The 12,898-nt window shown below is 45.3% G+C and overlaps 1 protein-coding gene across 1 annotated transcript; it reads left to right on the forward strand.

Moving 5' to 3' along the window:
• The first annotated feature begins 110 nt into the window (after positions 1-110).
• On the forward strand, positions 111-12,323 carry ermp1 (endoplasmic reticulum metallopeptidase 1). The gene is made up of 15 exons (XM_086135322.1): positions 111-496; positions 2,219-2,526; positions 4,642-4,769; positions 4,844-4,949; positions 5,125-5,271; positions 5,393-5,485; positions 6,676-6,888; positions 7,668-7,888; positions 7,962-8,136; positions 8,226-8,416; positions 8,501-8,653; positions 9,281-9,483; positions 9,549-9,664; positions 9,744-9,907; positions 10,202-12,323. The coding sequence occupies exons 1-15, from the start codon at positions 201-203 to the stop codon at positions 10,382-10,384; spliced, it is 2,697 nt and encodes an 898-aa protein (XP_085991448.1). The 5' UTR covers positions 111-200; the 3' UTR covers positions 10,385-12,323.
• Positions 12,324-12,898: the final 575 nt, after the last annotated feature.

Raw genomic sequence — 12,898 nt, forward strand, 5'->3', positions numbered from 1 at the left:
CCAACAACGGTTATATAAAATCACTGCAAACAAGTGCTTGCTTTGACTCTTTATCGTGACGTTACACGGAGGCACGCCCCATTACGCAGTTTGTCCCCAGTTGCTTCCCGTCCGCCATCCCGGAAGGTGGAGGGGGGGGAAAAGACAAGCTGCGACGCCTTGGAGCGACGCTTGCAGCTGATGTGCCGCTGGCCCTTAAAATGGAGAGCGACACAACCGTCCGTAGAATAAAGCCGCCATTCGGGACGCAGAGCTATGTAGCGCCGGGCCACGGCAGCCCCGGGGACCGCGACGGAGAGGACTACAACGGCTGGAGCGGCGGCGGCGTTAGTGAGCCGAAGAGGAAGCCCGACGTGAGCTTGGACCTGCTCCGAGAGGGTCCGGCAACTTCTCTGGTGTGCGTGTTTATTCTGCTTCTGTGGGCACTCGTTCACTTGTCCCTCCAGCAGCTCGTCATAGGGAAACCGAGCGGGGAGTTCAACGCGGAGAGAGCCAGGTGAGTAGCCTGAGCGGAAACTCAACCGGGGTTCAACCAGTTAAGGCGGCTAACGGTCTGGCTAACCTTTCTTCCAATCTGACCCGCATTGAAAGAGCTTGCAAAGTAAAGTGACATGCAGGTATTATGTTGAGAATAAACACCATTCAAATTTAGCTGAACAAACAAAGCGTTATGTTGCAAAGTACAACCACAAGAACAACACGCTGAAGTTCAAGGCAGATGTTTTGATGCTGAGCTTGCTTTGGAACAGCCTTGCAAGTGTACCTCGTGGCCAGTGTAAGAGGTGTTCTAATATACTGTACATTGGACAAATAAAAGTTGAATATCCCCAAATAATATCTGAAAACATAATACTGCAAAAAAAAATCTCAACGTAGGAACAAAGATCTTAAATGATCAACAATTCTATTTCACATAAGAGCTAGAGGGGTTAACCCCACTTTAAATCAATGAACACATTATTTTTTACAGCCAATTGGATCATGAAGTGCTTCGCTTTATAGATAGCATTTTATAGTTTATATAGGTAATTTTATATCCTGAGATGATGGCAATTTTCACTTAGATTTTCTTTGTCCATAGAACATTTTATATTGGAAACATTTAAGTGTGATTCAGTGAGGGTTGATTTGTCATGCCTGGAGAATAAGGAACAAGGATGACAAGAAATACTTTGTGCAAGTATTTGTGTGGATGTTTTTTTTTCCTGCCATTACATGTACCCAAAACTGTACATTGTATTGGCAATGTCATTGTACCCCAGCATCAGATTAGCGATTTACAACATAAGTAAATTAAAAATGTATAATACTTTTTTTCAAGCAATGCAGATCATCTCAAAATAATCTGATCGACCCTGACATCATATCAAATGATCGTATTGGGACAGCTCGAGTTTTAACCATGTGACATGAAAGCAATCCCCATAAAAACACTGGGCACATTCGGTACAAATGTTCATAGTTCTTTATGATTAGAATGATGACATAAAAACAGTCGGTTTAAAAAAACAAAAAAACAACGCACTTGACATGATGACAATGATCTACATCAAGATTTCCTCAAACGTGTCAGCGCAAACAAAGGTGCTTTCATTTTGCAGTAACTGACGTTCCTTTTTCTTTTTCACCAAAGCTTTGGATCATTATATGTGTCGCAAAGCAGGCTTTGGAACCATGTGACGAAAAAAAATATTCTTTCTGGTGCGACACGGATTATGATACCACACTGGCTCTCTGGAGCTCAGCTGTCCAAAATTGTGGCCAAACAGGATTAGCTCTCGTCGTGTTGGCCACTTTCTCAATGTGAATTTACAAAATTGAACCGATTCAAAGCCTGTTGCCAATGATTCAATTTTGCAATTGAGACTAAATTCAGTTCAATTGCATGATGTGTCAATTCACAACAGAAGGCATGTCAGAGCCATACAGATGCACATCCTAACAATAAAAACAAAAATGGGCAAAGAATGGACCCCTGCGGCGCGCCTTCATTCAAGAATCCATCCATTTTCTATCGATGGGTTTAGTCTTTAGGGTTGCAGGCGAGAGCTGGGGTTCACCCTGGAGTGGTCGCCAGTTATTCCCGCTGTAAAACATCCACAAACCTCAGTGGAAATTGTTCACAACTTAATTCATGTATCTCAAAATGGCTCCAAAGAATGCAAAGTGACCTTTAAACTCAAGCCCGGAAATGAAGATAGCATCTCTCTGCATTCAGGCAGCACCTGGAACGCATCGTCAGCGTGGGACCACGGCCGGTCGGCAGCCACGAGAATGAAGTGTTGACCGTGGAATACCTGCTGGAGCAGATCGAGAAAGTCCGCGCGATGACTGAGGTGGGCCCGCATCTTCAGCTTAGCGTGGATGTGCAGCGGCCCACCGGCTCCTTCTCCATCGACTTCCTCGGCGGCTTCACCAGCTTCTATGACCGTGTCACCAACATCGTGGTGCGCCTGGAGCCCAAAGGTGGCTCGAAGCATCTCATGCTGGCCAACTGCCACTTTGACACTGTGGCCAACAGTCCAGGTATGAATTTTGTCTCGGAAGTTACAAACGTGCAGTGAATAGTTTGCGCAGCGGTGTAAGGATACCTCACACGGCGCTAGACTCGCTCAAAGAAAAGAGAATACATTTGAAAAGAATAGATGTTTTCCCAATTTTTTAATTGTGTTACTTATAATGAATAAGTTACATTTATTGAGGTAACAAAATCCAAATTGGAAAGGCGAAGAGATACGCTGAGATTTTTTTTTCCTTTCCATTATTCTTGACATGTTTGACAAAAGCATGTCACCGCCCTCTATTAAAACACCTGGGAACTTTAAAATTGTGACATGTTTTTAAAAAGCACCATTACGTCCTGTACCTATAATTAAGGCGGCACAATTGAACATTGACTCCCCCTCCCCCCTTGCTGCCTTTGCCTCAAGCACCCTACTGAACCTGAAGTTTACCTTTCAATTGTTCCCACTGCCGAGAAAGGCTTTGGATATGTTTTTTGTTTTGGTTTGGTTAGATTTTTTTTTGAGCCCCTCAGATATGCCGTCGATCTTATCATAACACTGCAGCAGCTTCATATTTCCACTAGTCAGGTCCACAGGTTTTGAGTAAAAACAGTAGCCGTGCCATTAGGTGGTCTAAAACTCGAGATGTACGTTTTAACATCACGTTTTGATCAAGCGTGGACATGTCTCCTGAATACTACTTGAACATATTTCTTGAGTAATTTGCATGCCATCTGATCTAAACTTCAGTTGTACTTCAAAACCGGTTGGTTTGAAGCAGGCCGTTGTTCTTTTTTTTTTTCCCCTCACGTTTTTTTTTCTTGACTTCTCAAAAGGAATTTTTCTACCTCCATACCCACGAGTCGCTGCAGAGAATCACATTCGCTCGGTCGTGTGTGTCCATGTGCGTGTGCGTGCGCGCATGCACATGTATGAACTTCTTCACCCCTGAGAAAGGGAAATTGCTCAGATGTGGAGCAGGAAATGGCACAAACCTTGACAACTTACTGATTTCCTTAAAAATAATTTCCTTATAAAACAGAAGTGAAATATTTGTACTTTTCAGGAAAATGTCATAAAGAAGCTGTGGTAAGGCAGGATCTGCTATTAAGCGTTTTAACGAGACGGCCCTTTGTTAAAAAAGCAAGAATGTGGTGATTTCATCCTATCTCAGAAATTTCCACTGACCCAGTCAGGCCAGCGCCTGTAAGTTACGTCGTGAGCTGAGACAGCGCAATACTGGCCCAGGGCCATCGGGCCACCATGAATGTCGAACCCTGTGTGGAGGTTCTGTTTTCCTCATCCTTTATTGGTTGGTTAGCGAGCTAGCTGATCTCATGAACAACAACAACAAAAACAGATTACAGGCTGGCATTTGGAGGTTATTGTTGAAAGCAAACTTCACATTTTTGGTACGGTGGCTGGTTTGAAATCCCATTTGAGGACTTTTGGAGGCACCGAGGTTGAACGTTGCTCACAAGAGGGATGGCAGCAGTAGCCGAGACAGACAAATAAGCGCTAAGCCTCCAATCCGCAAAGATGAAGCACATGATTTGGCCTTTAGATGGGAAAAAAAATTGGATGCAAGGAATTCTTGGCCAATGTCATGCCTCGACACTAACCTGTTTAAAGATTTCGGCATCACATGCCCTATTCTCTTCCTCCCATGGGGTAGCCCCCCCCACCCCAACTACCACCAACCCCCCTTTTTTCTCTCGCCATCGTCAACACAATGCAGCCGGTGCCAGAGCCCCAGCAGGTCGACGCATTCCTGGCGTGTTTCACACGCGGCTTCCTGCCTTGTATTCCTACGTTGTTTGTATTCTTTTTGCTAGGTCACTGTAAACTGCCCTTTGGTATCGTATGGTGTGGCGCCACCAATCTGTTCCTGGAAGCTGGTCCACCCTTGCCCCTGTTCAAGTTTTGAAACGGTTATTTTCCCACAGGAGTTCATCCGTAATGTCATCGTCTTTATTAACTGTAAAGTTAAAATATGGAAAGGTGTCTGGAGAATATTACAACTTCTTACAATAATAAAACTCACCCTAAAAAAATTGAGGTGTATTCCCCCGACCCCAATTCTCTGAGCTATGCGGTGTTAGAAAGTTGCCATTTTTACCATTGTCCTCATCTTCAGGTGCGAGCGATGACGCCGTGAGCTGCGCCGTTATGTTGGAAGTCCTCCACTCGCTCGCCAACCAGTCTACTCCTCTTCGCCACGGTGTCATCTTCCTCTTCAACGGGGCGGAAGAAAATGTCCTACAGGTAGTGCAGGATCTAGCCTAAGGACGCGTGCCTGTTTTGTTTTGACCACTTCTGTTTTTGTCTGGTCTGCGTAGGCCAGTCACGGGTTCATCACTCAGCACCCGTGGGCCAAACAGGTGAGAGCCTTCATTAACTTGGAGGCCGCCGGCGTCGGGGGCAAGGAGGTCGTTTTCCAGACGGGTAAGTGAGCTATCAGCAAATAGCCATTTGAAAACCAAGACTAAATATTGGAGCCGCTTCATTCCTACATGCTTGCTAAACCTTGTCCCATTTGACAAATATCATATCAAGTCGTGAAACATAACAGCCGTGTCTTAAATTCCCCAGCATCACCTCTGCGTTTTGGTCCCAACAGGTCCAGAGAACCCGTGGCTGGTCCAAGCCTATGTGCACGCTGCCAAGCACCCCTTCGCTTCCGTGGTAGGCCAGGAGGTCTTTCAGAGCGGCATCATCCCCTCCGACACGGACTTCCGAATCTACAGGGACTTCGGTAACATCCCAGGTAACAACATGGAAGGGGCTATAAAACTATTCCCTTCATTTTCATTCTTCAGGGATGCTATGTGTGTATGACAAAAAAAACGCTTGAATTTGAATATGCCTTTTATTTGGGGTTTCTGCAGGAATTGACCTGGCATTCATCGAGAACGGTTTCATCTATCATACCAAGTACGACACCGCCGACAGGATCCTCACAGGCTCCATACAGAGAGCAGGTATACATTTAATAGAATATCGGACTTAATAATTGCCCTTTTTCGGTCCAGTGAACAACCCGGAAATGAACATAGATGTAATTATGAATAAACAGCTACTCCTTTAACACACAAAGCAGCAACAACATATAAACATCAGTTCTCTGCGAGACTGGCCACTTTTATATTGTTCAGCGCTTTTCTAATCTCAGTATCTGGTAGGCAAGGCGCTAAAAGATGCACACATAGCGAGCGTACCTGCTACAGATGCACTCCATTACCCGCTGCTTGAATAATTGCGCTCCACCTAAGCGGAAAATCAGGTCTATCAGCACTAAAAAAAAAACCAACGAAACAAAACCACAGGCAGATGCTGTATGCTGTATCTCTCCCTCACCCCCTTCTCTTTTTGTGTGCTCGGCAAAAGACATGAATTGTTAGAGAGGGAGAAACAGTGAAGTAGTAGTCATATTTTTGAGGCTGGCATGAAGTGGAGTAAGCAGTAAGGCTTACTCACACACTCAAAAAGCAGACCTTTCCGGCAGAGCAAATGGCGCCCGAGAGAACACTAGGTGCATTGTTGTGCCTTTAAGCATGTAAGCATGCAGGCGGTGACGCTTGTAATACGAAAAAAACATGTACTTCAGGTCATGTAAACCTCACTGCCATCACAACCGTGGTGGGAAAAATTGTTTAAAATTTGTTCATTGCATTAATTGGTATTCCTTTATTTGGGAAATAATTTCTTATGAAATAATTGGTTGACTAATTGTAAATAATTAGGTAATACTCATTCCTTCCATCGAATAATTGGTTAATTAATGACAGCTTAATAATATAAATTGTCTTCCATTTTTCGATTATGTCTAATCAATAGATCGCAATAAAGAAGGTTCAAAGTCCTTGGCTTTTGTGTCATCCTTTTTTTGTCAGTGTTGCACAAATCAATTTATTCATATAACCTCAGAGCCCTCTATTCATGTCAACAAATTCATTCCTTGATTGATTTGCAAGTCAACACTGGCCATTAGTTACGGTGCATTGTCTAGTCAAGCGGATCCCTCAGAAGAAATGTGGTATTTTCATCAGGTCAGGTCAACAGTTTCATTCCCCAATTGATGTGCAAATTTAAATGTATTTAAACTGGTGATTTGCGGTGTCTATTAGAGCACAGGCCTCGGTTGAAGAAAATATATTTTATTCATCTCTAGGCGACAACATCCTGGCCGTCCTCAAGCACCTGCTCATGTCTGAGGAGCTGGCTGACTCCTCCAAGTATCGCCATGGCAACATGGTCTTCTTTGACGTGCTCGGCATGGTTGTGGTGGCGTACCCGGCTCGCGTCGGCACCATCCTCAACTACATGGTCGCCGCGGCAACCTTCATCTATCTGGCCAGGAAAGCCTCTCAGCCAGGCAACCGCGGTGGGTTTCAAATAACACGTCATGATGATTATTGTGTTAGCGGGTCTCAGCATGCAATCCGTGTCGACAGAAAAACACAGGAAGTCTGCCATTTTGCTTTTAAGCAGCCCATTTCGGCTCATATTGGACATTTTCGTCTCTGCCAATAAAAACAAGAATCAAGATTTTGTTGACCCCACCGTAAATGTAATCATTTACCTTTACTGTATTAGGCCAAACAATCCTAAATGTGTCTTGGTGCTACTTGCTAAGTAACCAACAAGCTAAATACAGGATTACTAACGACTTGGCTAAGTAGCTAACTCACTCAAAAACGAATGAGCCAGCTAACTAACCAATTAGTCATGGTAATACAATTAATATAGTTGACAAACTACGTATCTAGGTAAATAACAAACTTACCAACTGCCTAGCTAGCTTAGTCACTTAAATAGCAAATTCGTCTATTACCTAAATCAGAAACTAAAGAAATAATTAGTGACAATTTAGCTAAAATGGACACTAATAATCTTAATGTAAATGATCTAAATTACCAGCTGTTGGAAAATAACTAGAAGAACAAACTAGCTCTATAGCTGGCTATCAAACTTGTTGAGTAGCTAACTCGCGAAGCAACTCATTAGGGAACCACTGTCTGAGTGCAACCCAATTTGAAGACATGTTTGGACTGTCGGTAGTAATTTGTGAAAAAGTTTTACGTTTGAGTGTGAGCATCAAAGCTTGAGGACTCGCCATGAAATGCAGCAAATATTTTCATGGATTCCACCTTTGTGCCACAGGTGGGCGCTATGTTCGAAACTTGGCATGTGCCACAGTTGTGGCCCTGCTGGGCTGGTTGGTCGCCTTCCTGTCTGTTCTGATCGTGGCCGTGCTGGTGACGCTGCTGGGCCGCTCCATGTTCTGGTACACCCATTTCTACGCCTCCGTGTGCCTCTACGGGTCCGTCGCCACCGGCAAGATGGTGCTGGTGCACACGCTGGCCAAGAACCTTTATTACAGGGTGAGCTTACCGGTCATTTTGAGCTAGTGTAAATAACTAAGAAAAGTTCAACTCGAGCTGCGTTTGGTTTCAGGGCGTGCACATGGTTGAGCTGGGTGATCTTTACTTGGACGTGAGCCTGCTGCTGTGGTGCTGTAGCCTGCTGTGGATGACCTACCGCGGTCTCTGCTCGGCCTACGTTCCCATGCTCATGGTGGCCTTCCCGCTGCTCACCAAGCTGCTGCTCGCCAACGAGTTCAAGAACAGAGGTCGGTCACGTTTCCACACCGAGCCGCAACCGACAATGATATCCAGAAGATTCTGTCCTGAATGAGTTTTGTTGTTGTGACTGGCGCAGGGGCGTCGCTCAAGTACAGCGTCCTCTACCTGGCGGGCATGGCTTTGCCCTATCTGCACATCATGTTCCTCATTTGGGTGGTCTTCGAGATCTTCACGCCCATCATGGGCCGTAGCGGCACCGAGATCCCCCCCGAGGTGGTCCTGGCCGCCTTGGTTACTATCGCCACCGTTTTCCTCTCCTCCTTTTTCGTGAGTGTCCCATTTTTTTCCCCGCCGACCCCAAAGCCTCTCCTGCACCAGTTTTGTCATTTGTAAATCTCCTTTCGATGGCAGCTCCATTTTATCTACTTGGTGAGGAGCACCAAGTGGTTTCTGGCGGGCATGGGCTCCGTCTTCACGATCGTCTTCCTGCTGGTGTCCAGCGGCCTGCTCTTCCCCTATTCGGGAAGCCCAGATCGCCCGCGCCCCAAGAGGGTCATCCTGCAGGTTCGTTTTGGGACGCACGCACTTGAAAAGTAGGGTTTTGAGATTGGTTTAGGGTTTAAAATGTGAGCCTTTGAATCTGGCTCAGTAATTCCAAGTACGGTTGGCAAAGTTAAGTCGGGCTCAAGACAAGGTTTATGGTTTCAAATTAGGGTTTGAAGACAAGTTTATGATTTCAAATGAAGGTTTCCAGCCTGGTTTAGGGTTTCAAAGACCGGGTGAGCGTATCAAAATAATTTCAAATTACATTTTCAAAACCGAGGTTAAGGGTTATAAGGTTTCGTTTCCAGGAGGGTAAAGGGGTTCAAAATATGGTTTCAAGACATAATTAGGATTTCAAGACAAGATAGATTTCAAAATACGGTTAAGGTTCCTATTTGGGGTCACAGTAGGGTTAAAGTTTCGAAACACTGAAGCTTGTTTTAGCATTTGGGGTTCAAATCAAGTTAGATTTTATTTGGGGATTCAAACCAAGGTTAGGGCTTCAAAATGAGGGCTTCGAGCCTGGCTAAGAATTTCCAAGGAAGATTGTGAATGAGGGTTTCAAATGAGGATTTCAAAATAGAGAAGGTTCAGGTTTCAAAATTGCTTTTCGAGTATGGAAGTTTTTGCGCTCTCCTTGCTCCCCAGCACACCACGCGCACTTTCTACGACGTGCACGGCCACGTGGAGGCACGCGATTCGGGCGTGTGGATCAACAGCTTCGACTACACGGGCATGCAGCACGTCACGCCGCACGTGCCCCAGATCCACGACGGCGTGCGCACCAATTGCCGCGAGGACCGCCCCTTCTGCGGCTTCCCCTGGTTCCTGCCCGTCAAGTTCCTCAGCAAGTGCGTCGCCGTGCCGTCCCGTCCCGTCCCGTCCCGTCGTTTTTAACACTGCAACTTTTCGGCAGGAAGAACTGGTACCTCCCCGCTCCCGATGTTTCTCCGAGCTCCCCGGTGGACTTCGACCTGGTGTCAAAGGAGGAGACCGCCTGGGGGACCGTCAAGATGACGTTCAGTGTCAAAGGTAAAGAGCGTCCCTGTGACACCCCCAACCCCACACCCCCTCTGCTATGGGCCATCCCCTAATTTTGTGTGCCGCCCAGGGCCGAGTCACATGTCGCTCTACTTGATGCCTCACCCTGGAGCCAGTCTCTCCACGTGGTCCTTCGGAGACGGAACGCCACAGTTTGACCTGAGCGGCGAGTACTTTGTCTTCTACTCGCACGGCTTGGATGCACCCACGTGGACGTTCTGGTTTGAAATACAGGTAGCGCAGACAGCATTCGGCATCACTCGCCTTTTGGAGACGATCAGCGAAACAAATACAATTGCAAAAAAATAAAAATAATAACTTGCGCCTCCCAGAAGTGGGGGTTGTAATTGCATGTAGATGCCACTAGATGGCGACAATGCACTAAAGCTAGAGAGGATCATAAAGCATCAACACCGTGACTTTAGCATACACACAATCACAACTTGATTCAATATTGTATTTGAGATTAGCTAGCATACCACACTTAGGCACACAAACACACTTGACTGTGGCCTTGTTCTGTTCCAGCCACCCCGAGACAGGCCGCCGTCAGCGTCGGGCCCCGACGGGATGATCTCGGTGGCCATCTCCACCCACTACTTCTTTGGCGAGGACCAGAAGACGCCTCGGCTGGAGGAACTCCTGAGCCGCTTCCCCTCGTGGGCCTTCCCCTCGTCCTGGGTCAGCACTTATGACTTGTACCGATACTGAGGCACCGACACTGGTTCACCCTGCCTTTACACACACAAACACACACACGCAGCCTGAGAGACCCCCAGTATCACTGTGTCAGTAGCAAGTCGGAGCATACACGTTTATTTTGTAGATCTCTAATCTGTGGTGCCTTTTTTCTCCCCCTCACATGCTAACGTGCTTAACATGCTACCTCTTCCTTTTCATCAGCATACAGTACACTATCAGCACTGCACTCAACCCCTTTTCACCGCTGACGGATTCAGAGTCGGCTTCGAATCTGATTTGAGGCGTTCAAATTGGCCTGCGGAGAGACCAAATTAGGCGTTGAAATTGGGATTTAATACAGGGTTAGAGTTTGAAATGAAGAAGCATGCTGATGTTGATGATGCTCTCTCCACCGCTATCGACTTTAAATCATCTTTGAAACTGGAATGTTTTTTTTCCCACTTCCCACTTTTGTCCAATCACCACTGGATGAAGTTGCCTCAAAGCTGAAGGAAAGCTAATTCAAGCAGAAACGAGAGGAAGTTCTGAAAAATATCAAACTGTGAAATCCATTTTGTGTTTGTTGTCATCTTTGAAATGTCGAGATGGGGGGGGGGGACACAACAACGATGCGGTCAGGCCGTCCTCCGATATCGCCACAGTAACAGGAACAATAACAAGAACTGGTTGCTATTTACCAGGCCTGGCCATCACAGGAATCATAAATGATGCGTTTAAAAAAATTGTGGTTTATGGTTTCAAATTTGGGCGTGAACTCAAGATTAGGGTTTCAAATTAGGGTTTAAAGTCAGGATTGCAAATTAGGATTTGAAATCAGGATTAGGGTTCCAAATTAGGTTTTGAAGTCAGGATTCGGGTTTCCAATTAGGGTTTGAGGTCGGGATTCGGTTTTCAAGTGAAGGTTTGAAGTGAGGATTGGGGTTTCAAATCAGGGTTTGTACAAGTTTATAGGTTTCAAGATTAGTGTTCCGAATATGTTTTCAAAAGAGGGATGGATTTTTACATCTATCAAACACCATGATGAATCTCATGCAAAAACTGCAATAACAAAATGTAGTCACACTAGTCTGTGTGCATTACGGTTGCATTACGGTCGTCTGAACGACGACGACTGACTACACTGTTCGGACTTGGAACCATCCCGTTCATCAACATCACAACGACACTTGTCCGTCACGCATCTCATCACACACACACGAGCATGTTACACGTACACAAACAGATCTCGCACGCATTCGCGTGCGCATACAGATGTTTTGCACTCACGGCACCCTGCAAGCAGTTTGACTGCCAAAATGGGCACCCCACTGAGGACACACGTATTAGGATGGCGGTCGGAGGCCAAAAGGCAGGTGGCGTGTCCCAGTAAAAAGCTACATGAACAGTTAGAGCAGATAATGTAATATTTATGGCTTTTTTTTTACTTAAGACTAAAAAATGTGGTCCTCAATAAGAACAGATTTTTTTTAATTTGCTGAAATTACATTAAAGAGTAACAAACTACTGCAATGGCCATTTTAAGGCAAACATGTTTTTTTTTTGGGGGGTGACACAAATGAACACACACGCAAAAAGTACTATGTGGGAGCCATATCCGAATGTCTTAACCATTTTTTTTCTCCAAGTTCAAACTTTGAAAAGCCACTTTTGGTTTTTAGTCTTTGTTTACCTTTGTTCTTATGCTTCCATGGCCTTTTCCTTGTTTATTTCCCGACCCTCATCACCTCCACCATTTGAATTTTTTGGGGGTACGGGGGCTGATGGATTTGACACTTGACCGCTAACTGCTGTTTGTTTCTGGTTTTTGATTGTGACAAAAAAATGCAGTTTTGAGTGGCAATGGACTGTTGGGATTGTCGCTTTGGGATGTGTTTAATACTGTACTGATGATTTTACATAACGCTTGAATGAAACAAGCACTTGTAATTAAAAAAAAATACACAAATGATGTCCTCGCATTTATATCACGTTTTTCACTATTCAATTTTAGTTCTTCGTATAGCAGTGTGAGCAATACAGTATTCGATACATGATTTTCAGTTCCTCAAATTGAAAATTTAGAAAACATTTTCAAGAATTACAAATCTTATTACAATGAGTTAGATCAGGGGTCGGCAACCCAAAATGTTTAAAGAGCCATATTGGACCCCCCCAAAAAAATGTCTGGAGCCGCAGGAATTTAAAAGCCTTATAATGAAGGCAACACAATGCTATATGTATCAATATTAGTCTACCATCAAATGACCAAGTTGGCTACAAATACACAATGAGTCTTAATGATTAACCCCCCACCCCCCATGAAGAGCAGGGGTGCACAACCTTTTTTGACCAAAGATCTACTTTTCGATCACCCCCCCCCCCCCCCCCCCCCGATTGACCGGTTACCGCTCACGTGCGAATGTTATTAACTACAGCCATTATGGCCGCTGAAATGAACGAGGCATGGGATGGGACGCACTTTTGCAGCGTGTCAACTATCGTAGCACACGTGTACTTTTTAAAAATGCTTCTCGGCCCTCCACA

This window comes from Hippocampus guttulatus, chromosome 17 (assembly GCF_054856545.1).
Source record: "Hippocampus guttulatus isolate MCC_2025c chromosome 17, RoL_Hgut_1.0, whole genome shotgun sequence".
Taxonomy (NCBI): domain Eukaryota; kingdom Metazoa; phylum Chordata; class Actinopteri; order Syngnathiformes; family Syngnathidae; genus Hippocampus; species Hippocampus guttulatus.

What these genes read in the sequence shown, in the direction of transcription:
- ermp1 (XM_086135322.1), top strand. Translation starts at nt 201, where the DNA reads ATGGAGAGCGACACAACCGTCCGTAGAATAAAGCCGCCATTCGGGACG. An exon ending in GGAGGTCGTTTTCCAGACGG is followed by an intron (nt 4,950 to 5,124) that starts GTAAGTGAGCTA and finishes TGGTCCCAACAG; the next exon opens with GTCCAGAGAACCCGTGGCTG. An exon ending in TTTTCCTCTCCTCCTTTTTC is followed by an intron (nt 8,417 to 8,500) that starts GTGAGTGTCCCA and finishes TTTCGATGGCAG; the next exon opens with CTCCATTTTATCTACTTGGT.